The 27,669-nt window shown below is 37.9% G+C and overlaps 1 protein-coding gene and 1 long non-coding RNA gene across 2 annotated transcripts in view; one reads left to right on the top strand and one right to left on the bottom strand.

The window, feature by feature from the left end:
* The first annotated feature begins 3,598 nt into the window (after positions 1-3,598).
* Positions 3,599-17,046, top strand: LOC135779191 (uncharacterized). Its single transcript, XR_010544703.2, has 4 exons — positions 3,599-5,797; positions 15,948-16,185; positions 16,449-16,511; positions 16,744-17,046. It is a non-coding gene; the product is annotated as an uncharacterized lncRNA (long non-coding RNA).
* Positions 17,047-17,189: 143 nt separating this feature from the next.
* LOC135774810 (scavenger receptor cysteine-rich type 1 protein M130-like) overlaps positions 17,190-27,669 on the bottom strand; it is a 28,864-nt gene continuing 18,384 nt past the window's right edge. The window contains exons 12-26 of the mRNA XM_073812715.1: positions 25,674-25,985; positions 24,934-25,257; positions 24,504-24,818; positions 24,078-24,419; positions 23,696-24,013; positions 23,227-23,526; positions 22,501-22,815; positions 22,225-22,413; positions 18,931-19,026; positions 18,182-18,238; positions 18,008-18,085; positions 17,833-17,895; positions 17,642-17,692; positions 17,384-17,446; positions 17,190-17,239 (exon numbers count right to left, since the gene is read on the bottom strand). Coding sequence (XP_073668816.1) covers positions 17,190-17,239; positions 17,384-17,446; positions 17,642-17,692; positions 17,833-17,895; positions 18,008-18,085; positions 18,182-18,238; positions 18,931-19,026; positions 22,225-22,413; positions 22,501-22,815; positions 23,227-23,526; positions 23,696-24,013; positions 24,078-24,419; positions 24,504-24,818; positions 24,934-25,257; positions 25,674-25,985 — 2,873 coding nt within the window. The remainder of the gene's footprint in view (positions 17,240-17,383; positions 17,447-17,641; positions 17,693-17,832; positions 17,896-18,007; positions 18,086-18,181; positions 18,239-18,930; positions 19,027-22,224; positions 22,414-22,500; positions 22,816-23,226; positions 23,527-23,695; positions 24,014-24,077; positions 24,420-24,503; positions 24,819-24,933; positions 25,258-25,673; positions 25,986-27,669) is intronic.

Raw genomic sequence — 27,669 nt, 5'->3', positions numbered from 1 at the left:
CCAATTTAAAACAAAATTCAAAATAGTGTACAGGCGGTTTGGTAATTTCTGGCATAATATATATTGACAGATTTGTCATGAGCCAAGGAATCCATAGACACCAAGATCATAATTTTCTATCAAACATTTCAATAGGTATGGGCAAAAATAGCCATTTTTCATATCTCATGACCCATAGGTGGCGCTGTCCTCAAATTTGGCATGGTACCCCAGTTCATGGTCCTTATGAAGGGTACCAAGTTTCATTTCAATTGATCAAAGAATGACCGAGATAATGACTCAGAACGAATTTTGGGTCGACATCGATAAATGTACGCATTTATAACTTTTGAACAAAGATAAAAATCAAAATTCTGTTCGGTCATTTCTCTGCGGCTCCGTCCAAAGAAAATTTGAGCCAAATTGTGTAACAATTCAAGAAACACTGCAAAAGTAGTAGCAAAAAAACTGAATACTGTACTTTTCAAAATGGCTGCTACTGCATTTTTGAAATGGTGGTGGCGATTGGCAACCAAATTATGACAAGCAGTGCAGAACATGGAAAACAGACTGGTTAAGAATAATAGGTGAGAATTAACTCAAAACAAAATCTTATTAGTAAAACATAACACATGCATCAGGTGGGATTCGAACCCTCCACCTCTGAGTTTTGATGCATGCGTTTAGTAGACTGTGCTACACAGGCAGTGTAGCTAGCCAAGGTTTTCAGAGCTGCAAACATTCAAATGGCACAATCAAGGAAGATGCAGACATGACATTGCAGAGCAGAAATAACAAAATTACAATTTATATGATAATCAGATAGTTTAAGTGAGAACAGTTAAAGTTTAAGTCAAGAAAAACATGTTGTATAGGAATGTACAACATGTTATAATACAGTCATAATAATTTAATATGACAAAGAGACAATGTCACAGGGACAGTCAACTTTGGAGAGGTATTTCTCGGGAATGGCAGAGAATATAAAAAATGTGTTTGGTCATTTCTATGCGGATTGCTCTAAAGTTTATGTGAGCAGAGCCCGGCATAAAATAGACTTAATTTGCAAAAGTAGTAGCGAAAAAACTACTTCACATATGCTATGTAATAAAATATTAACAGAATGTTGGAAACTGACAAATGAGATATTGTTGCAATCGACAGAAACCAGTGAATAAAAATTCACAAAGAAAATGAATATCGGACAAAGTTTTTAGAAGTTATAGGCTGTTTTATATAGTTTATAAACCCTAGGTGGCGCTGTTTTCAGATTTCCCAGGTACCTTCAGGACATCATACCGATGCTCCCTACCGATTTTTGTGCCGATACATTATATCGAATAATAGTTATCACAATATATGACAAAATTCAAAATGGTGGACAGGCGGTTTGGTAATTTCTGGCATAATATATATCGACAGATTTGTCATGAGCCAAGGAATCCATAGACACCAAGAGCATAATTTTCTATCAAACATTTCAAAAGTTATGGGCAAAAATAGCCATTTTTCATATCTCATGACCCATAGGTGGCGCTGTCCTCAAATTTGACATGGTACCCCAGTTCATGGTCCTTATGAAGGGTACCAAGTTTTATTTCAATTGATCAAAGAATGACCGAGATAATGACTCAGAACGAATTTTGGGTCGACATCGATAAATGTACGCATTTATAACTTTTGAACAAAGATAAAAATCAAAATTCTGTTCGGTCATTTCTATGCACCTCGGTCCAAAGATTATCTGTGCCAAATTGCGTAACAATGCAATGAACGCTGCAAAAGTAGTAGCGAAAAAACAAAATACTGTACTTTTCAAAATGGCCGCTACTGTAATGGGTGGAGTCTTAATGTAAGGTGTTCATTGTAATGAGCGTGAGGAGAGCAATCAGATGTACTAAGTAGAATTTTTGTTGATCAAATTATTCTAGAGTTATAACCATTTGAATATTGAATTTTTGAAGTGTTGGTGGCGCTATAGAGTTAATGCTAGAGACCCCATATTTGGTCACATAACTATTTAGGACCACCACTACAAGTGTGGCAAATTTTTTTCATTTTCCTATGTACGGTTCATAGGGCTGCCATAGACTCCCATTGGGGAAGAAGAAATATAATAATAAATATAGCTGCAAGCAGCAACACGGGGTCAAGCACCTTCGGCGCAATGCACACACAGCACAGCAAGCACACAAAGCACAGCAAGTTCACAATGCACAGCAAGCACACAAAGCACAGCAATTACACAAATCACAGCAGGCACACAAAGCACAGCAAGCTCACAAAGCACAGCAAGCACACAAAGCACAGCAAGCACACAAAGCACAGCAAGCACACAAAGCACAGCAAGCTCACAATGCACAGCAAGCACACAAAGCACAGCAAGCTCACAATGCACAGCAAGCACACAAAGCACAGCAATTACACAAAGCACAGCAAGCTCACAAAGCACAGCAAGCACACAAAGCACAGCAAGCACGCAAAGCACAGCAAGCACACAAAGCACAGTAATCTCACAAAGCACAGCAAACTCACAAAGCACAGCAAGCACACAAAGCACAGCAAGCTCACAAAGCACAGCAAGCTTACAAAGCACAGCAAACTCACAAAGCACAGCAAGCACACAAAGCACAGCAAGCTCACAAAGCACAGCAAGCTCACAAAGCACAGCAAACTCACAAAGCACAGCAAGCTCACAAAGCACAGCAAGCTCACAAAGCACAGCAAGCACACAAAGCACACAAAGCACAGCAAGCACACAAAGCATAGCAACAAAAAAGCACTGCAAGCACACAAAGCACAGCAAGCACAGCAAGCACACAAAGCATAGCAACAAAAAAGCACTGCAAGCACACAAAGCACAGCAAGCACAGCAAGCTCACAAAGCACAGCAAGCTCACAAAGCACAACCAGCACACAAAGCACAGCAAACTCCTAAAGCACAGCAAGCACACAAAGCACACAAAGCACAGAAAGCACAGCAAGAACCACCACAATGCAGAGCAACAACAGCAAACATGGAAAAATAGAACACATTTGAACTACAGACAGGTTGAGAAGAACTGATGAGGAAGAACAAAATACCTGACTCAGGTGGGATTCAAACCCAGGAACTCAGAATCTCAATACATATGATTAACTTGATGCGCCACTCAGATGACACAGCTCATGAGGCAGCAGAAAAGAGATTAGAAAGCTACAAGGATTAACATATGTCAAATTAGTTTATAAACCCTAGGTGGCGCTGTATTCTGACTTCTCAGGTACCTTCAGGATATCATGTCAAAGCTCCTTATCAATTTTTGCGCAGATATGTCCAATAGTTCAAAAAATATAACAATTTATGTCAAATTTCAAAATGGCGGACAGGCGGTTCAGTCAAACCTGGCATAATACACATTGACAGATGCGGCATGAGGCAAGGTATCCATAGACAGCAAGTTCATAATTTTCTGACAAACAGTTCAGTAGTTATGGGCAAAAATATCATTTTTTTAAATCTCATGACCCATAGGTGGCGCTGTCACCAAATTTGGCATGGACCCCAGGTTCATGGTCAACATTAAGTGTACCAAATTTTATTTCAATTGATCAAAGAATGACCGAGCTACAGCTAGTGTTGTTTTTGGCAGCCTGTTTTCATTTTAGTTTTAGTCTAGTCTTTGTGTCAAGCTGTCATTTTAGTTTTTATTAGTTTTAGTCACGTCATACTCTTTTTAGTCTAGTCAAGTTTTAGTCGACTAAAATTCTTGCCATTTTAGTCTTATTTTAGTCAGACTTATCCATTACTATTTTAGTCTAGTTTTAGTCGACGAAAACTGATGACATTTTAGTCTAGTTTTAGTCAGTGATATTGTATTTAGTCTCTTTTTAGTAATACAATTCTATTTAACCCATATAGTATAATGACCTAATAGTATTATAGACAAAACAATATTTTCTTTTAGCCAAACCCATTTCAAACAAAAGTTATATTGTTACCTTATAAACCCAAGAATACATCCATTCCAGACATGGAAGATGCTCTGATTTGAATAGATATTTATTTTACTATCCTCTGAGTGAGTGACTTGACTGTTCGTAAGAGTCTACATAAAAGTCTACATAATCAAAACAAAAGTAGTCTAAGCAAACACACACACACACACACACACACACACACACACACACACACACACACACACACACACACACACACACACACACACACACACACACAAGGTCAAATGGGTCACACACAACTATAGTATGTGTGAGAATAGAAATATGCTATTGTTAACATTTATAATTGTATTTTGACAGCAGCACAAACTACAATCATACATATGTAATTATATATTATTATAGTTTATATTTCTGCATCTGTACGTTACCACCAGTGTACCTAATGGACTTTGGCTTAATCTAATGTGACAAAGCTGATCTTAAATGTCAGTATAAATTCAAGCAATTTTGGAGAATTACTTAATGTTTTTCTTGTAAGAAAATTAAAAGTCAGCTTTAAGAAAACATCAGATGTCTATTAAGAAAAGCAAAGTTGGTATGTATGGTTATGTTCTCAACAGTACAGGTGTTTGATTGATTTAATACTCAAGTATTCAGCGAAGTATGTTTTGTTTATTTAAATAATAAATAAGTGTAGTTATTAAGCATATACAAAACAACGAATGTCTTTAGCATAGATTTACAATGTTTCAAAACGCAACGCAGCACAATGTCATTTAAACAACTGTTACATGATATACATTTGTACATTGTTATACTGGTGGTGTCAGCAATCAAAGCTATAGATTTTAACAGGCTTGTTGAACTGACCTGAAAGTGATGCACTGGATTTATTTTGGACTTTTCTTTTACATTTGGAGCCAGAATGCTGCATCTTCCCGGTCGGAATCGCCGCGCGGCTACAGCGTTTCTCATGTAGTGGAAGCGTTTTGTGCAGCATTTAGTGGAAATGTGTTTATCTTCAACAGCGACTGCCATGAAGAGTCGTGTCCGTAAAAAGGAGAGGATTTTAGGTGCACGAGCAAGGCTTGTGGACCATGGGCGAGGCTAGCCCCTTTTTAGGGGTGCTTCAGCACCCCTAAAAAGGAGCTCAGCACCCCTAAAACTTGGAGCAAGAAATTTATTTATTCTAAAATGTTCGTTCGCCTTTGACAAGGTTAAATAATGTCCAAAGCATACTCCGTAGTTTGTGGTTTAAAATGTATATGTTAAGGTAGAAAATGAAAACCTTCCCGCTTAGCAAATGGTGTCATCCTCTTCTTTTACTTCTCTGTACCATCGCTTAGCCCGAGCGCGAAACACACGCAGAGAGAGAATCAGTTAAAAGTGTTGTGATGCAACTTTTTTGTTCAAATCTTACAAAATGTTTACGTTATGTTTATAATGAGCGAGTACATCACGAATCAATCTTTCAAGCCGTGTTTTTGTCTTATACTGAATCACCATGGTACACGTATAATAAGTGTTTATTTTCGGATTATTTTAGTCCGGCGGGTACACTACCCGCCCGCTGCGGAGTAGTACATTATCTGGGTGACTCGTCCATAGACTTAAACGGAGAGAAGTAGCGCCGGTTCCAATGTTCTTCCGCAAGACGCATGCAGTTTTGTGCGTCTCAGTAAGTAGTTGCATACGTGTGTCTCCGTTGTTAAAGTTTATTGTATGATTTATCGTTAATTTGAGACTTATTTTAACAATCGGGAGTCATGTAAACATGACGTCACGTGCGTCTTTTCTGGTCAGTCGTCATGAAAACATGGCGTTTGGAACAGAGTGAAAACAAACTACATATCACTGTATACCACCAGTACCGGTAAGTTATGTGTCAAATCACTAACTGTCTGACTATCAAACTAGACAATAAATATTTTTTTAGTTTGTCACATGTAGATTAATATGAAGGGGATAACGTTTTTAACCCTTAGTGCAGGAGTCACAAGTGTTTTGTTTTAGACATATAGTAAAGGTAATGGTTCAATTAAAGGACTGTTAAAAGAAAAGCTGCAAATTAACAAACTATTAATAAACCTACCATATGTTGTAGGCATAAAAGTTATAAATTAGGAGATTTGTCATTTTGACAAATGGCTTAAAACGACACACTGTATATCCACATAAAACCATACCCACACTGCTGCTGTAGCCCACCTTTTGTCCTGATACTTTAATATGGCATTAATGGCAAAAAAGTGCTAGCTCGCCACTAATTAGAAATAAAAAGGTTGGCAAAAAAATGCATCTCAAAACTCATCAGATTGATGCTTTAAAATATGTTATTTAAAAAAAAAGTTCTAAGGGGGAGCATGCTCCCAGACCCTAGAGGGGTAATTTTCTTCTCATCTTTTTCACCCCTGACCCGTTTTCATGCCTGAAAGGTCTCCAAAAAAATCTGGATTTTGGAGTTAGTTGAACCAATGTTAAAATGATAGTTATTTTACAATAAACATATTATTGGTTTCTGTAGGAAAAAAGAGTGGGTGGTGGCAGCGGAGCTCATTGGGTGCTCAGCACCCCTAAAGCTCTAACCCTAGAATCGCCTCTGTTGTGGACCAACTCCGCTTCACCTCTGTAACCGCCCCGTTTCTCCGCTTTCCGCATGTCTCGCGGTTGCCGCGTACACTGTTTGAAATGCCCATTAACGTGCAAATGGAGGCGTATGATATCAAAGCATCGCGAGAGCAGACTGCCCCGCATGCTTTCTACTCACTCTCGCGGTACTTTCATGTTTTGATTGATCTACGCAGCGCCAACAACACACGTGATCACCTGCAGTCAGGTGGTGGGGGCGCGGAGATGCTGAGATGGGTAAAAGACGAAATAACGTTATAACATTTCGTCTCGTCTCGTTTTGGTCAACGAAAATAAAGAGACATTTTAGCTTAGTTTTTATTTTGTAAACCACTTTTAGTCTCGTTTTTATTCGTCAACAATATTGCATTATACATTTTATTATAGTCATCGTCACATGACCATCATTTTCGTTACGTCTCGTCTCGTTTTCGTCACGTGAAAAAGGTTCGTTGAGGACTATATTTCGTCATACTTTTCGTTGACGAAAGCAACACTAGCTACAGCTTCAGAACCATTTTTGCGTCAACCTTGTTAAGTTTGCGCATTTATTACTTTTGAACAAAAATAATTATAAAAATTCTGTTCGGTCATTTCTGTGCGGATCACTCCAAAGATCATCTGTGCCAAATCTCATAAGAATTGAACCACGTTTGAAGAAGGAGTAGCGAAAAAACGAAATACTGTACATTTCAAAATGGCCGCTACTGTAATGGGTGGAGTCTTACTGTAAAGTATCAAATTCAATAAGCGGGATGAGAGCAATCACGTGTACTAAGTAGAATTTTCATAGATCAAATGGTTCACCAGTTATAACAGTTTGAACATTGAATTTTTGGACTACTGGTGGCGCTATAGAGTTACTGCTAAAGACCCCATTTTTGGTCACATGACTATTTATGACCACCTCCACAACTGTGCCAAATTTCATCATTTTCCTATGTACGGTTCATAGGGCTGCCATAGACTCCCATTGGGGAAAAATAATAATAATAATAATAATAATAATAATAATAATAATAATACTAACAATTACAATAGGTGTCTCAGCACCTTCGGTGCTTGACCCCTAATAATAATAATAATAATAATAATAAATATAGCTGCAAGCAGCAACACGGGGTCAAGCACCTTCGGCGCAATGCACACACAGCACAGCAAGCACACAAAGCACGGCAAGTTCACAATGCACAGCAAGCACACAAAGCACAGCAATTACACAAATCACAGCAGGCACACAAAGCACAGCAAGCTCACAAAGCACAGCAAGCACAAAAAGCACAGCAAGCACACAAAGCACAGCAAGCACACAAAGCACAGCAAGCTCACAATGCACAGCAAGCACACAAAGCACAGCAAGCTCACAATGCACAGCAAGCACACAAAGCACAGCAATTACACAAAGCACAGCAAGCTCACAAAGCACAGCAAGCACGCAAAGCACAGCAAGCACGCAAAGCACAGCAAGCACACAAAGCACAGTAATCTCACAAAGCACAGCAATTACACAAAGCACAGCAAGCTCACAAAGCACAGCAAGCACACAAAGCACAGCAAGCACGCAAAGCACAGCAAGCACACAAAGCACAGTAATCTCACAAAGCACAGCAAACTCACAAAGCACAGCAAGCACACAAAGCACAGCAAGCTCACAATGCACAGCAAGCACACAAAGCACAGCAAGCACACAAAGCACAGCAAGCTCACAATGCACAGCAAGCACACAAAGCACAGCAATTACACAAAGCACAGCAAGCTCACAAAGCACAGCAAGCACACAAAGCACAGCAAGCACGCAAAGCACAGCAAGCACACAAAGCACAGTAATCTCACAAAGCACAGCAAACTCACAAAGCACAGCAAGCACACAAAGCACAGCAAGCTCACAAAGCGCAGCAAGCACACAAAGCACAGCAAGCTTACAAAGCACAGCAAGCTCACAAAGCACAGCAAACTCACAAAGCACAGCAAGCTCACAATGCACAGCAAGCACACAAAGCACAGCAAGCTCACAATGCACAGCAAGCACACAAAGCACAGCAATTACACAAAGCACAGCAAGCTCAAAAAGCACAGCAAGCACACAAAGCACAGCAAGCACGCAAAGCACAGCAAGCACACAAAGCACAGTAATCTCACAAAGCACAGCAAACTCACAAAGCACAGCAAGCACACAAAGCACAGAAAGCTCACAAAGCACAGCAAGCTCACAAAGCACAGCAAACTCACAAAGCATAGCAACAAAAAAAGCACTGCAAGCACAGCAAGCACAGCAAGCTCACAAAGCACAGCAAGCTCACAAAGCACAACCAGCACACAAAGCACAGCAAACTCCCAAAGCACAGCAAGCACACAAAGCACAGAAAGCACAGCAAGAACCACCACAATGCAGAGCAACAACAGCAAACATGGAAAAATAGAACACATTTGAACTACAGACAGGTTGAGACGAACTGATGAGGAAGAACAAAATACCTGACTCAGGTGGGATTCAAACCCAGGAACTCAGAATCTCAATACATATGATTAACTTGATGCGCCACTCAGATGACACAGCTCATGAGGCAGCAGAAAAGAGATTAGAAAGCTACAAGGATTAACATATGTCAAATTAGTGTATAAACCCTAGGTGGCGCTGTACTCTGACTTCTCAGGTACCTTCAGGATATCATGTCAAAGCTCCTTATCAATTTTTGCACAGATATGTCCAATAGTTCAAAAAATATAACAATTTATGTCAAATTTCAAAATGGCGGACAGGCGGTTCAGTCAAACCTGGCATAATTCACATCGACAGATGCGGCATGAGGTAAGCAATCCATAGACATCAAGATCATAATTTTCTGACAAACATTTCAGAAGTTATGGGCAAAAATAGCCTATTTTATTATCTCATAACCCATAGGTGGCGCTGTCACCAAATTTGGCATGGACCCCAAGTTCATGGTCGACATGAAGTGTACCAAATTTCATTTCAATTGATCAAAGAATGACCGAGCTACAGCTTCAGAACCATTTTTGCGTCAACCTTGTTAAGTTTGCGCATTTATTACTTTTGAACAAAGATAAATATCAAAATTCTGTTCGGTCATTTCTATGCGGCTCACTCCAAAGATCATCTGTGCCAAATCTCATAAGAATTGAACCGCATTTGAAGGAGGAGTAGCGAAAAAACGAAATACTGTACATTTCAAAATGGCTGCTACTGTAATGGGTGGAGTCTTACTGTAAAGTATCAAATTCAATAAGCGGGATGAGAGCAATCACGTGTACTAAGTAGAATTTTCATAGATCAAATGGTTCACCAGTTATGGGCAAAAATAGCCTATTTTATTATCTCATAACCCATAGGTGGCGCTGTCACCAAATTTGGCATGGACCCCAAGTTCATGGTCGACATGAAGTGTACCAAATTTCATTTCAATTGATCAAAGAATGACCGAGCTACAGCTTCAGAACCATTTTTGCGTCAACCTTGTTACGTTTGCGCATTTATTACTTTTGAACAAAGATAAATATCAAAATTCTGTTCGGTCATTTCTATGCGGCTCACTCCAAAGATCATCTGTGCCAAATCTCATAAGAATTGAACCGCATTTGAAGGAGGAGTAGCGAAAAAACGAAATACTGTACATTTCAAAATGGCTGCTACTGTAATGGGTGGAGTCTTACTGTAAAGTATCAAATTCAATAAGCGGGATGAGAGCAATCACGTGTACTAAGTAGAATTTTCATAGATCAAATGGTTCACCAGTTATGGGCAAAAATAGCCTATTTTATTATCTCATAACCCATAGGTGGCGCTGTCACCAAATTTGGCATGGACCCCAAGTTCATGGTCGACATGAAGTGTACCAAATTTCATTTCAATTGATCAAAGAATGACCGAGCTACAGCTTCAGAACCATTTTTGCGTCAACCTTGTTAAGTTTGCGCATTTATTACTTTTGAACAAAGATAAATATCAAAATTCTGTTCGGTCATTTCTATGCGGCTCACTCCAAAGATCATCTGTGCCAAATCTCATAAGAATTGAACCGCATTTGAAGGAGGAGTAGCGAAAAAACGAAATACTGTACATTTCAAAATGGCTGCTACTGTAATGGGTGGAGTCTTACTGTAAAGTATCAAATTCAATAAGCGGGATGAGAGCAATCACGTGTACTAAGTAGAATTTTCATAGATCAAATGGTTCACCAGTTATAACAGTTTGAACATTGAATTTTTGGACTACTGGTGGCGCTATAGAGTTACTGCTAAAGACCCCATTTTTGGTCACATGACTATTTATGACCACCTCTACAACTGTGCCAAATTTCATCATTTTCCTATGTACGGTTCATAGGGCTGCCATAGATGCCTATGGCTAAGAAACGGCAGAATAATAATAATAAATATAGCTGCAAGCAGCGATTCGGGGCCAAGCACCTTTAGCGCAATGAGCACCCAAAGCACAGCAAGCAACATAGAAGGTATCAATAACCCAATGCTCACTGACCACCCAAGGTGCATCAAGAACACAAAGCGCAGCAAGTACCCAAAGCGTTGCAATGACAGAGCAGAACCACCGCAGTGCAGAGCAGCAACAGAAAACATGGCAAAAATAGAACATATGTGAACTACAGACAGGTCAAGAAGAATAGGTGGGAAATAACAAAACTTTAATAGAAGAAACTAACACCTGCCTCAGGCTGGATTCAAACCCATGAAATCAGGATCTCTATGCATGCGACTTAGACAGATGTGCCACTCAGTAGACACAGCTAAGGCAGCAGCAGAAAAGAGCTTACATGCCATACAAAGAATTCAGAAGTTATAAGCAGTTCTATAAGAACTGTTATAGTTTATAACCCTAGGTGGCGCTATTCTCTGATTTCCTCAGGACATCATGCCGAAGCTCCCTACCGATTTTTGCCCCGATATATCCGATACTTCAAAAGTTATAGCAAATTATCACAAATTTCAAAATGGCGGACAGGCGATTCGGTCAAAGCCGGCATAATATATATCGACAGATGCGGCATGAGCCAAGGAATCCGTAGACACCACGATCATAATTTTCTGACAAACGATTCAATAGATATGGGCAAAAAGAGCCTTTTTTCATATCTCATGACCCATAGGTGGCGCTGTCACCAAATTTGGCATGGACCCACAGTTCATGGTCGACATGAAGTGTACCAAATTTCATCTCGATTGATCAAAGAATGACCGAGCTACAGCTTCAGAAACATTTTTCCGTCAATCTCGTTAAGTTCACGCATTAATAACTTTTGAATAAAGATAAATATCAAAATTCTGTTCAGTCATTTCTATGCGGCTGACTCCAAAGATCACCTGTGCCAAAACTCATAAGAATTAAACCACATTTGAAGGAGGAGTAGCGAAAAAACGAAATACTGTACATTTCAAAATGGCCGCTACTGTAATGGGTGGAGTCTTAATGTAAAGGATCAAATTCAATAAGCGGGATGAGAGCAATCACATGCACTAAGTAGAATTTTCATAGATCTAATGGATCATGAGTTATAACCATTTGAATATTGAATTTTTGAGATAATGGTGGCGCTATAGAGTTACAGCTAGAGACCCCATTTTTGGCCACATGACTATTTATGACCACCACTACAACTATGCCAAATTTCATCATTTTCCTACATACGCTTCATAGGGCTGCCATAGACTCCCATTGGGGAAGAAGAAAAATTTACTAACAGAAACAATGACCAATATAGCTGCAAGCAGCGATACGGGGTCAAGCACCTTCAGCGCAATGAGCACCCAAAGCACAGCAAAAACGGCACGACGCAGCAAATGCGCAAAGCGCAGAAAGCGCGCAATACAGAGCCCGAACCCGAAGCAAAGCAAATGCAGAGCAGAACCACTGCAGTGCGGAGCAACAACAGTAAAGATGGCAAAAATATAATATCAGACAAAGTATTCAGAAGTTATAAGCAGTTCCATAAGAACTGTTATAGTTTATAACCCCTAGGTGGCGCTGTACTCTGACTTCCCAGGTACCTTCAGGACATCATGTCGAAGCTCCTTACTAATTTTTGCGCGGATATGTCAAATATTTCCAAAAATATAACAAATTATGTGAAATTTCAAAATGGCGGACAGGCGGTTCGGTCAAACCCGGCATAATACACATCGACAGATGCGGCATGAGGTAAGCAATCCATAGACATCAAGATCATAATTTTCTGACAAACAGTTCAGAAGTTATGGGTAAAAATAGCCTATTTTATTATCTCATGACCCATAGGTGGCGCTGTCACCAAATTTGGCATGGACCCCAAGTTCATGGTCCACATGAAGTGTACCAAATTTCATTTCAATTGATCAAAGAATGACTGAGCTACAGCTTCAGAACCATTTTTGCGTCAACCTCGTTAAGTTTGCGCATTTATTACTTTTGAACAAAGATAAATATCAAAATTCTGTTCAGTCATTTCTATGCGGCTTACTCCAAAGATCATCTGTGCCAAATCTCATAAGAATTGAACAACATTTGAAGGAGGAGTAGCGAAAAAATGGAATACTGTACATTTCAAAATGGCCGCTACTGTAATGGGTGGAGTTTTACTGTAAGGTATTAAAAGCAACAAGCATGAGGAGAGCAATCACGTGTACTAAGTAGAATTTTCATAGATCAAGCGGATCAGAAGTTATAACCCTTTGAACATTGAATATTTGCACTGCTGGTGGCGCTATAGAGTTAGTACTAGAGACCCCATTTTTGGTCACATGACTTTTTAAGACCACCACTACAACTGTGCCAAATTTCATCATTTTCCTATGTACGGTTCATAGGGCTGCCATAGACGCCTATGGCTAAGAAGAAGAAGAAGCAGAATAATAATAATAATAATAATAATAATAATAATACTAACAATTACAATAGGTGTCTCAGCACCTTCGGTGCTTGACCCCTAAATATAGCTGCAAGCAGCGATTCGGGGCCAAGCACCTTTAGCGCAATGAGCACCCAAAGCACAGCAAGCAACATAGAAGGTATCAATAACCCAATGCTCACTGACCACCCAAGGTGCATCAAGAACACAAAGAGCAGCAAGTACCTAAAGCGTTGCAATGACAGAGCAGAACCACCGCAGTGCAGAGCAGCAACAGAAAACATGGCAAAAATAGAACATATGTGAACTACAGACAGGTCAAGAAGAATAGGTGGGAAAGAACAAAACTTTAATAGAAGAAATTAACACCTGCCTCAGGTGGGATTCGAACCCATGAACTCAGGATCTCTATGCATACGATTTAGTGGATGCGCCACTCAGCAGACACAGCTCAAGGGGCAGCAGGAAAGAGATTACAGAAATGCAAGCATTGACATATGCCAATCACCAAAGATGTAGAAATGACACCGCAGAGCAGAAATCACAGAAATACAATGTATATGAGAATCAAAAAGCTCAAGTGAGATTGAAGACAAGAAGAACATTCCGTAGAGTAACGCTATAAAATGTAATATAAAGTAATTAACTATGACAAATAGACAACATCACAGGGACGATCAACTTTACAGAGGTTTTTCTCAAAAAAATTCCTAGGTGCAAGAAAAATCTGTTCAGTCATTTCTGTGCGGATTGCTCCAAACATTATACGAGCAGAACCTGGCATAAAATAAACAAAATTTGTAAAAGGAGTAGCGAAAAAATCATTTACCATATGCCTTACAATAACACATGAACAGAATGATGGAAAATGACAAACGAGGTATCGTTGCAATCGGCATAAACCAGTGAATACAATTTCACAAAGAAAATTAATATCCGACAAAGTTTTCAGAAGTTATGAGCAGTTCTATAAGAACTGTTATAGTTTATAACCCCTAGGTGGCGCTGTATTCTGACTTCCCAGATACAATCAGGACATCATGCCGAAGCTTCCTACCGATTTTTGCGCCAATATATCCAATACTTCAAAAGTTATAACAATTTATGACAAATTTCAAAATGGCGGACAGGCGGTTGGGTCAAACCCGGCATAATACACATCGACAGATGCGGCATGAGGTAAGGAATCCGTAGACACCAAGATCATAATTTTCTGACAAACGATTCAGAAGTTATGGGCAAAAATAGCCTATTTTCCTATCTCATGACCCATAGGTGGCGCTGTCACCAAATTTGGCATGAACCCCAAGTTCATGGTCAACATGAAGTGTACCAAATATCATTTCAATTGATCAAAGAATGACCGAGCTACAGCTTCAGAACCATTTTTGCATCAACCTCGTTAAGTTTGCGCATTTATTACTTTTAAACAAAGATATATATCAAAATTCTGTTTGGTCATTTCTGTGCGGCTCACTCCAAAGATTACCTGTGCTAAAATTCATAACAATTGAACCAAATTTGAAGGAGGAGTAGCGAATAAACGGCATACTGTACATTTCAAAATGACCACTACTGTAATGGATGGAGTTTTACTGTAAAGCATTAAAAACAACAAGCATGAGGAGAGCAATCACGTGTACTAAGTAGAATTTTCATAGATCAAGCGGATCAGCAGTTATAACCATTTGAACATTGATTTTTTGCACTGCTGGTGGCGCTATAGAGTTAATGCTAGAGACCCCATTTTTGGTCACTTGACTTTTCAGGACGACCTCTATAACTGTGCCAAATTTCATCATTTTCCTATGTACGGTTCATAGGGCTGCCATAGGCACCAATGGCTAAGAAGAAGAAAAAAGTACAATTCCAATAGGTGTCTCAGCACCTTCGGTGCTTGACCCCTAATAATACTAACAATTACAATAGGTGTCTCAGCACCTTCGATGCTTGACCCCTAATAATAATAAGAAAACCATCAATTGCAATAGTGGCCTGCCGCCCTGTGGGCTTGGCCCCTAAATATATTTAATATAATATAAACAGAATAGAGGGAAATTTCGTGTTTGTGAAGCGAAATACTTAATTGTTGACATATATTGTGATTTTAAGACGTGAGAAGTTAAATCGATGTTTAGTTTTGATTAATGCCTGAAGTCATTCTTACGTCATCATTGGTGGTCCTTTACTCGTCAAACGGCTCTGTTGTTGTTGTGGGAGCTCAACTGAGGTAAATCTTACATGATTTTTTAAAAATGAAATTAAACTGAACGTCTGATAAAAGTAAACATGTTTAAAGTGACGCTGCTTATGAGGATTAATCATATAATGTTCAAAGATGTTTCTGATAATAGTTAAAGATGGTGGGTAGACGATTGCTTGTTTTTGTAATTCAAATACAACCAACTTTAGCCTATATATAAACAAACACCGCTAATAAACGAACCGTCTGTGTTGTACAATGTTGTTAACAGAAACGAGTGTATTTGAATCAGTTCTGCTTAAATTTTCTCTAATATCCGTCTCATATTTCCTCAGGAGATTTGCTTTACAAGAAGAAATAAAACATGAATGTGACAAACTACTTGACAAGCAAAGACGGATTTGTAGTTCAGTTAGAGGAGGAAAATCCTGATCATCTGAGACATCTTTACCTGACTGAAAAAAAACGATCTGTCCTGATTCTCCCCTGCTTATGATCCACACATCCAAGGATGATGTACAAAACACCTGAATGTCCAAGAGAAACAGTACTGATGCTCAGGAGAAAGGACAGGTACGCAACAATTATCATTTTGACAACAGATAGATGAAGTAAAATACATGAAGTAGAGAGAAAGAAGAAGAGATGGAAACAGAGAACAGTGAATGAAGAGAAGAAACTCAAACACAACACCTGACATCTCTGCTGACCAAACTCATTCATGTCATGAAGCAGAAATCACAACACAATCTGAAAGATAAACCTCACAAAATTATGACTGTTTATTATCATCTGTTTTTCATTTGTATTTTTTATTGTGTTTTATTGTTGTGTAGCTTTATTGAATGAACATAGAAGATAATGAGAAGATAAAGGAGGAGCTGAGAGGATAAAGAGAGGTGAGAAGAGAAGAAACTGACCATGATAACATCCAGTAGATGTGTGATATAACAAAGATATTACATTATAACAACACACAGACAGATTCATCACACAACTACACAGAAATACACATGTTATTAAGATGAAGTTGTGTTATTTGTTTTCTGTAGTTTCCTCAATCCTTTAATTTTATGATGAATCTTTTATGTCAGACACAAATCATTGATGTTTGATTTATTTTACCTGCAGGAATTCAAGACAAAACTCCAAGAAGAGTGAACTCGAGCTCAATCTACAGATGGATCTGTTACTGCAGAAGATCCAAACTCAACACAAATCATTCAATAGCAGTTAGACTCAAAACCCTCAGCTTTAAATTGTTTAAAACATTGTGATGTTGAAATGCACCTTCACACAAGAAACTGTGCTGTTTAGACGGCCGTTTAAATAAAACCACTTTTGTGTACGGTATGATGCTCTCTGATATTTTATTTATACTCTTGTCCAACCAGACATAAAAATAAAGTACATTTGTAACTTCTCTATAAAAGCAAAGCATTTGATATTTAATAAAAAACTATGTGAAATATCAATAAATCATCAGGCACTGTAGCTCTAGGAGCAAAATTTGATCACTTATATGATTTTAAGCTGTAATATAATTTCATGACATGAGACAGTGGGTGTGGTTAGAGTCACACAGTCACTCCCACTTTGTTTGGCTCCTCCCCCACATCATCATAATCTGTTGGGTAAAACAAAAGCACATATATATTGTTTTATTAATTGTATGAAGATTTTAAACTGAACTATTTAAATAGATAATATATAAAGATGAAATATTTTATAATATACATCTTTAAATGAGATCTAGAGGTTAATAACCTACATAACAGGTTTGTCACATCTTCACTGTCATTCTTCACATCATCATACTCCTCCTGAACTCCCTCTGATGAAGTCACATGACAAACAACTCATATTGTGATTTGTAATACATCATGTCTCATGTCATAGACACATTTCTCTTTCTGACACTAACTGATAACAGCTGATGAAGTCACAATGACTGGATTAATGCTATAATAGACATACATAAGAAACTTAGATGTACTGCTTGATAAATGTGCACTTCTGTGTAACTCACCTATTACACCTTGAAAGTTCTGTCCATTGATGATGACATCATCATAACTCTCTGTTGTGTTGACATACATAAGAGATAAACAACAAATCCCATCAGAATGACAAAGAGTAAACCTACATTATATCTGTACTGAGCGTCACTTTAAATAGACGTTACGTTACAAAAACAGCCTAGAAATGAAGTAAAATCACCTTTTTGAAGATCAGAGTTTTGTCCTGTGGTGATGACATCATCATACTTCTCAAGTGTGTCTTCTACAAATATAACATGAGACACACGTCATCACACCCATAGAGATATAAAGTATATTTTCTCTTCATGTACAGATCTTATATTTCATCTTAATACAGAATAACAGAAGTGCACCTGTCTCACTGTCTGCTTTTAGTCCATCAGTGATGACATCATCATAGTATTCTGCTGGGACTTTTTTCACCATCTCTTCTACATCAACACAAAACATGTTTGAAAACAAAATACAAAATATCTGTTTGTACATTATGACACCATGAAGTCTGATCAGTCAATAAAGTCACAAACCTTTCAGGTCACTGCCATTGGAGACATCATCATAATATTCAATCTTGTAGTCTTTTGCTATAAAGATAAGAGACTCAGAAACTTTAATATTGTGAAGTGTAATGTGTATATTTGCCAAAGGATTATCAAATAATTTGTCTTAATTTGAGTCAAAACCAAAACATTCACATTCAGTCCTCTAAACTGAGAGAAGCTCATCAGCATCTTCATATCCAGAATGCTGTTCTTCAGAGATGAGACTCCCTGTTAAAGTGAAGCAGAAGAGTCAGAAACATGTTGATCATTACAAACAACCTCAACCTACATTTACATCACAGAGCACAAGAATATCACATCAACCTATTTTATCTAGATTTATATTAAAACATTATTTAGACATTAGAAATATAAGTTAACTTCATTCTGCAAACACACACCTGTATCCTGACATGAACTCATCTCTCACCGGATTCAAGACAAACAGACAGGAAGAAGCGCACACACACCTGCATATAAACTTACAAGCATATGAACCCCCCTCCCCATTAACCTCCAAAAATAATCACACACACACACACACACACACACACACACACACACACACACACACACACACACACACACACCTGCAGCTCTGTGGAGGAATTGTGTGGTTTGAAGCCGGAGGTTTAACAGGACTAATAATAGACGAACATCAGCTCAACTCACAAACATCAGACTGACTTTAATATTTCTACATCTGATTTGATTGAATAAGACAGAAGTCTCACCTCTCTGAGTGAAGTGTTTGTGTGTGTTTGTGTGTCTGTGATCAATCTCTTCATAAACTGCCTCAGTCTGAGTCCTGTGTCTCCTCTTAGAGAGAGCTGTGAGTGTAGACACACAAACACAACACATGACTGATGATACACTGAACAAGACTGTAGTAAGATTGATGTTGATGTCTGATGTAGTTCAATATGTCAGATGTGTCATTAGATAGATAACAATTTATTTAATATGGACATAACAATTACATTGGACAGACCAGATGCATTGTTTAAGTGTTTTAGCACGAGTGCTAATTCGCAACACTTGTCCATAGGCGACTTTTAAAATGTAGAACAATTAGAAACAAAGAAAACAAAGAAAGAGAAAGGAAATAAAAAATAAAGATAAATGCAAGCCTTTTCAATATAAAGAGCAAAATAAAATACAGAAAAAAGATAACATGAACAAGTGATCAATTATTTAAAAACTATTCATGTAAGCACTGTTGTTTAGACTTAAGCCATTGTTTAAGACCTTGATTAAAAGTTTTACTATTAGTTTCTAGTTTTAGCTCAGTGGGTAAAGTGTTCCAAAGTTTGGCCCCCTTTAAAGATAGACAGAAAGAAGTCTTGCATCTTGGGACCAAACAATCACCACAGCTAGAAGCTCGTGTTATCGCTCTGTAAGAACTCTGACGCCTGATGGCCACTTCAGAAAATAATTCTGACACATGATTATTTAGACATTTAAATAAGAATCTTAAAATACTAACATTGATAAAATTTTCAAAGGAGAAAAGGTTGTGTTTCCTTAAAATACGGCAATTGTGCCATTTTAGTGGTTTCTGATCCATGATTTTTAAGTTTTGCTTGTACATTGAGACTATGGGTTTCATAGTGGTTGAGGAAGCCTGCGACCATGATGTGATGCAATATGAGAGATGAGAAAAAATCATTGCATGCATATATAATTTTGCAGCTTGCTATGACAGGTTCCGTCTGATAAAACGAAAACAATTTAAATTTGGTTTAACTTTATTACAAATATATTTAACCTGACTCTCAAATTTTAAACATTTATCCAAAATAATCCCTAAGTACTTCACTTCACTCACTACTTCAATAATTTTGTCCTTAATCCTGACCTCAAATACATCATGATCAGGCCTGTTTCGCATGGGGAAACATATAGCCACAGTTTTTTTTACATTAAGTGTTAGGTGGGATAACTCAAGCCATTCCAAAATGCCTAATAAAGCCTGGGTCAGGTGCTCGCCTGCCAGGCTAGGTGTTTTGGTAGACACATAGATGACAGTGTCATCCGCGTACATCTGGCAATTGACATCTGGGCAGCAGCTCGGCAGGTCATTAATGTACATTGTGAACAGTAATGGACCAAGCACGGATCCTTGTGGCACACCCATTCCGTTTGTATGCGTACTAGACTTCGCCCCATTAACCCTAACACACTGCTGTCTACCCTCCAGATATGATTTCAGCCACTTGAAAGCTTCAGGCGACATTTTAAATTGCTTTAATTTATTAAGTAAAACATTATGGTTAACAGTATCAAAGGCCTTTTTTAGATCCAAAAACACTGCCCCTACAACATATCCTTTATCCAGAGAAGTTTTGATCTTCTCAAGCAAATAACAGTTTGGAGATTCTGTGGAGTATTTTTGTCTGAATCCAAACTGCTGTGGATAAACCAGTTGGTTATGCTCTAAATGCTCCTTTAATTGCTCTGCTACAATCTTCTCTAGAATTTTTGAAACTACCGAGAGGATAGCAATAGGCCTATAATTACTTGCTAAGTCCTTATCTCCTGATTTATTAACTGGAGTAATTATTGCTGTTTTCCAACTATCTGGGAACCTGTTTGTTTGAATTGATAAATTAACTAAATATGTAATTGGCTCCAATAGACAACTCTGGTATTTCTTGATAAATGTAGTATTTAAATTATGGATATCCTGTGCCATGGAGTTACTCATGCTTGCAATCACTTTTTTAACTTTTTCCTGTGACACTTCTTTTATGTAAAAAGAGTTTGTGTGATCATTATCAAAATCTTCACAGGGTGACTCAATTGATTTAAAATTTCTTGCTAATTCTTGCACAGACTCAATAAAAAAATTATTAAAACCATTTGCAATTAACTCGTTGTTAGTGTGTTTATCACATACTTTAAGACAATTTATCTTTGAGTGCTTTTGCTTACTTAAGTTGGTTAGACTATTTATGTGTTGCCACAGTTTATAACTGTTGCCATTGGCCTCTTCAATAAGTTATAGAAAATAATTAGTCTTGGCTTTCCGTAGCTCAGACACCACTTTATTCCTTAAACTAGTGTAAATAAGATGATCATTGTTGATTTTAGTCAATAAAGACCTTTTAAGAGCAAGATCCCGCTCCTTGATAAGCTGAAGGATGTCACTGTTAAACTATGGCAAAGACTTTTTCCTAGGTTTACTTTTCCAGGTTTTTGTATGCTTGCTAATTATGTCATTAATGATAGAAGCAAAAGTTGTTGCACTATGTTCTATAATGGGCTCTTTAGTTACCCTTCCCCAGTTGGCTTCCTTCAAGTCTTTTTCAAATTCAACCACTTTTAACTAAGGAATTCCAGATGTTAAAATTTGATTTTCAATTTTATTATGATAAACTAGGCGCTTTTTAGTTAGCTTTCTTATAATCAGTGTCATGTTATGATCTGAAAGGCCAGTAATAAGATTATATGTTTTTGTTACTCTCTCTGGCCTATTTGTAAAAATCAGGTCTATAATTGTTTCACTCCTTTTGATAATTCGTGTGGGTCTATCGATCATCTGTTTGTATTTAAATTTTTCCATAGTTAATTTTAGTTTTGTCTTACCTCTTTTATCCATCCAATTGATATTAAAGTCCCCAAACAACATACATTCACAAGAGTTATCAACAATAGACATAAGACTTTTCAGTTCATTGTAGAAATTTACATCATACGATGGAGGATTATATAGCACAACTACAAAATTTCATGTGTGGTGAAAGAATTACATTAAGACCTAAACTCTCCAAATTTGTCATTAATTCAAGCTCTGCAACCTTAAAGTATTCCCTGATATAAATTAAAACACCCCCTCCTCTTCCCTTCGGCCTGTCTTTCCTATAACATGTATATCCTGGTATGTTAATTAAATCAGTAGGAACATTTGCTAGTCAACCAAGTTTCAGACATACATAAAAAATCCAAATTTGAATCAATAAGTAAGTTCTGTATTTGATCTATTTTTGATCTATGTGTACTTGTATGTGATGTGTGGATCTCTGTACCTCTCCTCATCTCTCTGTTGTGTTGAATCAGCAGCGGCACTAAGAGCAGTAAGAGCAAAACTCCCAGTACAATCACAACCACTGGAGGATTGAAGAGAGGAGGAGTTTGTGGAGGAGTCACTGATCTCCTGTTTGTCTGAGAAACTGAAGGAGAAGCTGATGTTGTTGTTGTGGCAGGAGTTGTAGACACTGAAAAGTTTGTAAATTAAGAAAAAACACACATATTGAAGTAATTAGCTAAAATGAAATGCATTTATCTCAGTGTCTTCCTCTCACTTGCACAGATGAGTCTAACTTGTTCTTTGTGTGAGCAGTCAGTGTGTTTTTTCAGGACATGAGGACAGTCCCACAGGTGAATCTCAGTCCCTCTGCACTCGACTCTGTTCATCCACACAACACCTTCACCAGCACCAAACGCTTCATTCCCATCAGCACTCAATGCTGCTCCACAACCCAGCTGCCTGCAGACCACCTGAGCATCTCTGATGTCCCACAGATCATCACAGACTGAACCCCACACAGAGTTATGATAAACCTCCAGTCTCCCCGAACACAAACCCTTCCCTCCACTCAGTCTGAGAGGAAGATGATCTACATCACACACATCAAACAACATTTACTACAACACACTGAGGATTTAAACTGGGATTTAAAAGTAGAATATACGTACATAGCAAATGTGTTTATCATTTGTTAGTAAATAAAATATTGGCTGTTAATTATATTCAGATATGAATATGGAATACAAATATTTACTAATATATAATATTCATTTGTAATAGCTTAGACTAAAAATAGTTTAAAAACTTTTTTGTTATCATAAAAACGTACTTGAACATTGTCTCTGATGAGGAGATGGTGATGCAGAACATGTCAGACGACTCCGAGGAACTTCATGAATCACCTTATCTGAGATCATAACATGAGAAAATGTAATTCCTCACTTAACACAACAATCAACTCATTAAACCACTGGTAATAGTTGCTTAAATTTCATCTCACCAGAGCAGATAATATTGGCCACTTCATCTTCATTACAGTGATTTGGTGCCCAGGATGAAGATGGACACTGCCATAAAGTGAAGTCATCTGATCGACATTTAAAGTAATCTAACCAATTATGAGGCTTCAGTCCTTTTGAATAATTGGGTTCACTGGCAGATCTTCCACAGTTAAGCTCTTGACAGATCAGACTCGCTGTGTCTCTGTCCATCTGATTCCAGCAAACATTACCCCAGGATCCATTGTAGAAAACCTCCACATTCCCTTCACAGCCTTCAGTTAACCTGAGCTCTTTAAACTCTAGATTGAAAAGAAAAGTTATGTCAAAGTCTGGTTCTGTCTTAACAATTAATAATTTCGCAATTAATGTATCTAATCAAAGTTATAGATCATAGGTTATAGAAATTGTCAAAAACATATTTAATTATATTTAACCACATTAACTTTATAACTACAGGTTATTGTTTACCTGAGCACACGACTCCTACATCCTCCTTGTGTTTACAGTCATGATCTCCCCAGACCCGTGAAGAGCAGCTCCACAGTGACGTCTCATTCCCCTCACAGTTCACATCATCTAGCCATATGGGTCCAGAACCAGGACCAAACCAGGCTGGTACTGGCTGATTACTGAGAGCCACTCCACACTGCAGCTGTCTGCACACCACATGAGCATCTTTAATATCCCAGGAGTCATCACACACTGTACCCCATGAGCCTTTGTGAAAAACCTCCAGCCTTCCTGCACAATCTCCACCAGAACCCACCAACCTGATCGACTTCTGACCTAAGATCAGATACACAAAGTTAGCAAGGAACTATATAAATACGTTTTAATGAATCATCTGGACAGATTTTGTAATTCTGACCAAGGCAGGTGATTGACAGCTGTTGTGTTGCGCTGCAGTTGAGCTTTTGTGGAGAGCTGCAGTTCCTCAGATGATCTTCAGTCCCAGAGCACTGGAAGCCCATCACACACTCATAACTGTGTTCATCACTGGATGAAGAGGAGTTAGTGAAGTTCAGCACAGAGCCACAGCCCAGCTGTCTGCAGACCACAGAGGATTCAGTGAGACTCCAGGAGTCCAGCAGAACTCTCCTCCAAACCTGATGAATGTAAACTTCCACCTCACCCTCACACTCTCTCTCTCCAGACAACCTCACTCGACCATCATGAAGAGACAGAGAGGAATCTGGAGAAAGGATTTGACATTTTCAGATTGATTACGATCACACTACAGTAACTTCATGTTAATGACAGAGTGAAGTTCACTCACTAGAACAAATGACTCCAACATCTTGTTTATGAGAGGATTCAGCTCGACTCCATGAAGAGATTGAACATTCTGAGAGTTTTGTTTCATTCCCCTGACAATCAAACACATCAGCCCAGATTTCACCAGATCCCTCTCCAAACCAGTCCACTCCCACAACAGACACAGCAATCCCACAATTCAGCTCTCTACAGAGAACATTGGCAGCTCTCATATTCATGCACTCATCACACACTGAACCCCATTTACTGAAATACTGACGCTCAACTCGACCGGAGCAGATATCAGAGCCGTTCACCAGTCTGAGTGCTGTGTAACCTGAAATGAGTATGAAATTAGATAAGCATAAGAATAGAGTAGTAAAACTTATTTCTTTGTTTATTCTTTTTTATTCTAAAATATGTGAAGAGGAAATCAAATATTTATACTCAACCAGAGCAAATCAGTCCCACATCATTGTCATGTGAACAGTTGTTCTTGTATGAAGATTGTTCTGGACAGAAGTTTATTTGAGATTCAACTCCTCTACATTGAATCTCTTGTGTCCACACCTGCTTCTCTCCTTTACCAAAAGTATCTTCACCCAGCAGCTGTACAGGAACCCCACAGTTCATCTCTCTACACACAACCTCTGCATCCTGATCATCAAACACAGCATCACACACTGTGCCCCATCTTCCTCCAAAATACATCTCCACTCTCCCAGAGCACAAATGAGAACCAGCAAGAAGACTTGACCCACTGTAGCGTTTATCGCCTATTTATATAGACAGAATGAACAACACAGAAGATGATGAAATCCAGTTCTTCCATGAAGAACCTTGAAACTCAGAACACAAGTGACATATATTAAATTAAAAAGTCTGGGTGCTTTTTCATTTTTAAAATAAAATATAGATCAAGCATTAAACAAAGAAATCATACACATATAATACTGTCTTCACTGTTGTTATTATTATTTGAACAATGATATTTACAGCAATAATCCTTTAAAAGCCAATACATTTCATGGGTTTTTTTTCAAATTCATAAGAATCAATTATGCATTTAATACACAAAATTTAAGAACTCTCTTCTTAACTAAAAACCTATTCAGACTAATTACATGTGTACATCTTGTGACAGTAAGATTACAACATTAACATTAACACTAGGGTAATATTTCAAGCTCACCTGAGCAGATGACTCCAGCATCGTGATTATGCTGACAGTCATGATCACCCCACCCATTTGATTTACATTTCTTTAGTGAGGACTCTGATCCACTACAGTCCACTTCATCTAGCCAGATCTGTCCTGATCCTTGTCCAAAGTGACCATACTTTGGTGCATCTACAGCCTCACCACAGCCCAGCTCTCTACACACCACTGAAGCATCTGTCAGATCCCAGCGGTCACCACACACTGTTCCCCACTGACCATCATGAAGAACCTCAACTCTACCAGAACAAGGACTGCTATCACTTACCAACCTCACACTTAAGTCTAAGACATGTGAAACAGAGCAAAAACATTAAACTTTACCATTAAATATTTCAATGTCAATGTGTAATATGTCTCAAGTGTGTACTTACCAGCAATATTGTCCATTACTACAGAGGAGAGTAAAATGAGTGTGAGACAGATCTCCATAATCCTCTACTGTACACACAGACTGATAGAGAATAATGAGAAGTCAATGTAAAGAGAGAGAGACAGAGAGAGAGAGAGAGAGAGAGAGAGAGAGACCAATCACGCTCTCTGTTACCTTATTAGAAATAAGAAAGGAAATCATCAAACAACTTGAGTGACAAATCAGAAGAGATATTTTTGATTTTCTCCATATATATCAGCAGAACGTCAGCGCTGATGAACGACGCTCCTCCCTCCATGTTCAGAGGAGACAAACACCTGCAAGAGTGAAGATAAATTTACATCAAATAAATGAAACACTTCAGTATCTATTCAGCATCAAATCTTGTTGTGTGCAGATGTACAGGAAACTTAATGATCACTTCAAACACACAGATGCACTTTATATACACTTTCATAAATTAATTGCATGAAACATTTAAAAGTAAATATAATGTGTTTAATTAAACATAAAGCTCTACTACTTTTACCAAACAAAAACTATATGTAAATTAAAATTATAGTGTCAAAATAGATAATCTATAAATATCTTCTTAATAGTAAATGTAAGTATGTATTGCTAACGCTCCATTGTCTATAGAAAAAAATAATTTCTACATATTTAATTATTTTATAAATAAACCAATCAACACATCTGCTGAATATATTGTAATCAATTTACAAATTATTATCAAAATAGCATTTTTGCCTATTCAATATTGTAATACTTAATGTATCCACTAGATGGGAGAACTGTCAATCAAAGCATCATTTCATATTGTCCCGTGTCTATATGAAGAATCTTCACTGTGCTTCATGTTTGGACCACTGGTGTCAAAAGTATTCACATTCATTACTCAGGTAGAAGTATAGATAAAAGGGTTTAAAAAGACTTCTGTAGAAGTTGAAGTATCAACTCAAGCTTTTTACTCAAGGAAAAGTACTGGTTTCAAAACTACCTAAAGTAGAAGAGAAAACGTAATGTAAGGAAAAAATGTAAGGAATAAAGCTAAGGCCACACACAGGGGCCTATTATGCACTACCCCACCTCCTCAAAAAAAAAACTTTTTTCAAAAGGCCATAATGACTGTAATGTTATATTCAAATTTTAATGTTGATTAGTTGTCTATTATGATTGTAATAATGCCAAAAGTCAAACTTCAGAGGCATGCCATCAATAACATTTATTGGAATGTAAATGTACATCCAAGCTTAGCAGCAGGAATCTGAAAGGGCAAGGGACAAGAAAAGTAGTGTAACCGGGGCAGGCTTAACAATTACCCTTGTGGTTTTCTGAATACAATAAACAGTGCTATCAAAACGAATAATTAATCCAATTGATTACTAAAAAAAAACCACTCATAATCCTGATCCCTTCCTGGTATGTACTATGTTCGATTCTATAACTAATGGCAACAATATCACATTAACCTAAAATATGTAACAAACACTTGTATGTACAACAACATGGTAATCGACATCAGGATCTACATCAGCTAAGAACAAAACATGCAACAAAGAGTTTCCAATAGGCTGTATGGTAGAGGTGTTAGTGAGA

Source organism: Paramisgurnus dabryanus, chromosome 1, assembly GCF_030506205.2.
Source record: "Paramisgurnus dabryanus chromosome 1, PD_genome_1.1, whole genome shotgun sequence".
Classification (NCBI taxonomy): Eukaryota; Metazoa; Chordata; class Actinopteri; order Cypriniformes; family Cobitidae; genus Paramisgurnus; species Paramisgurnus dabryanus.
This window is presented reverse-complemented; position numbering and strand designations above follow the sequence as displayed.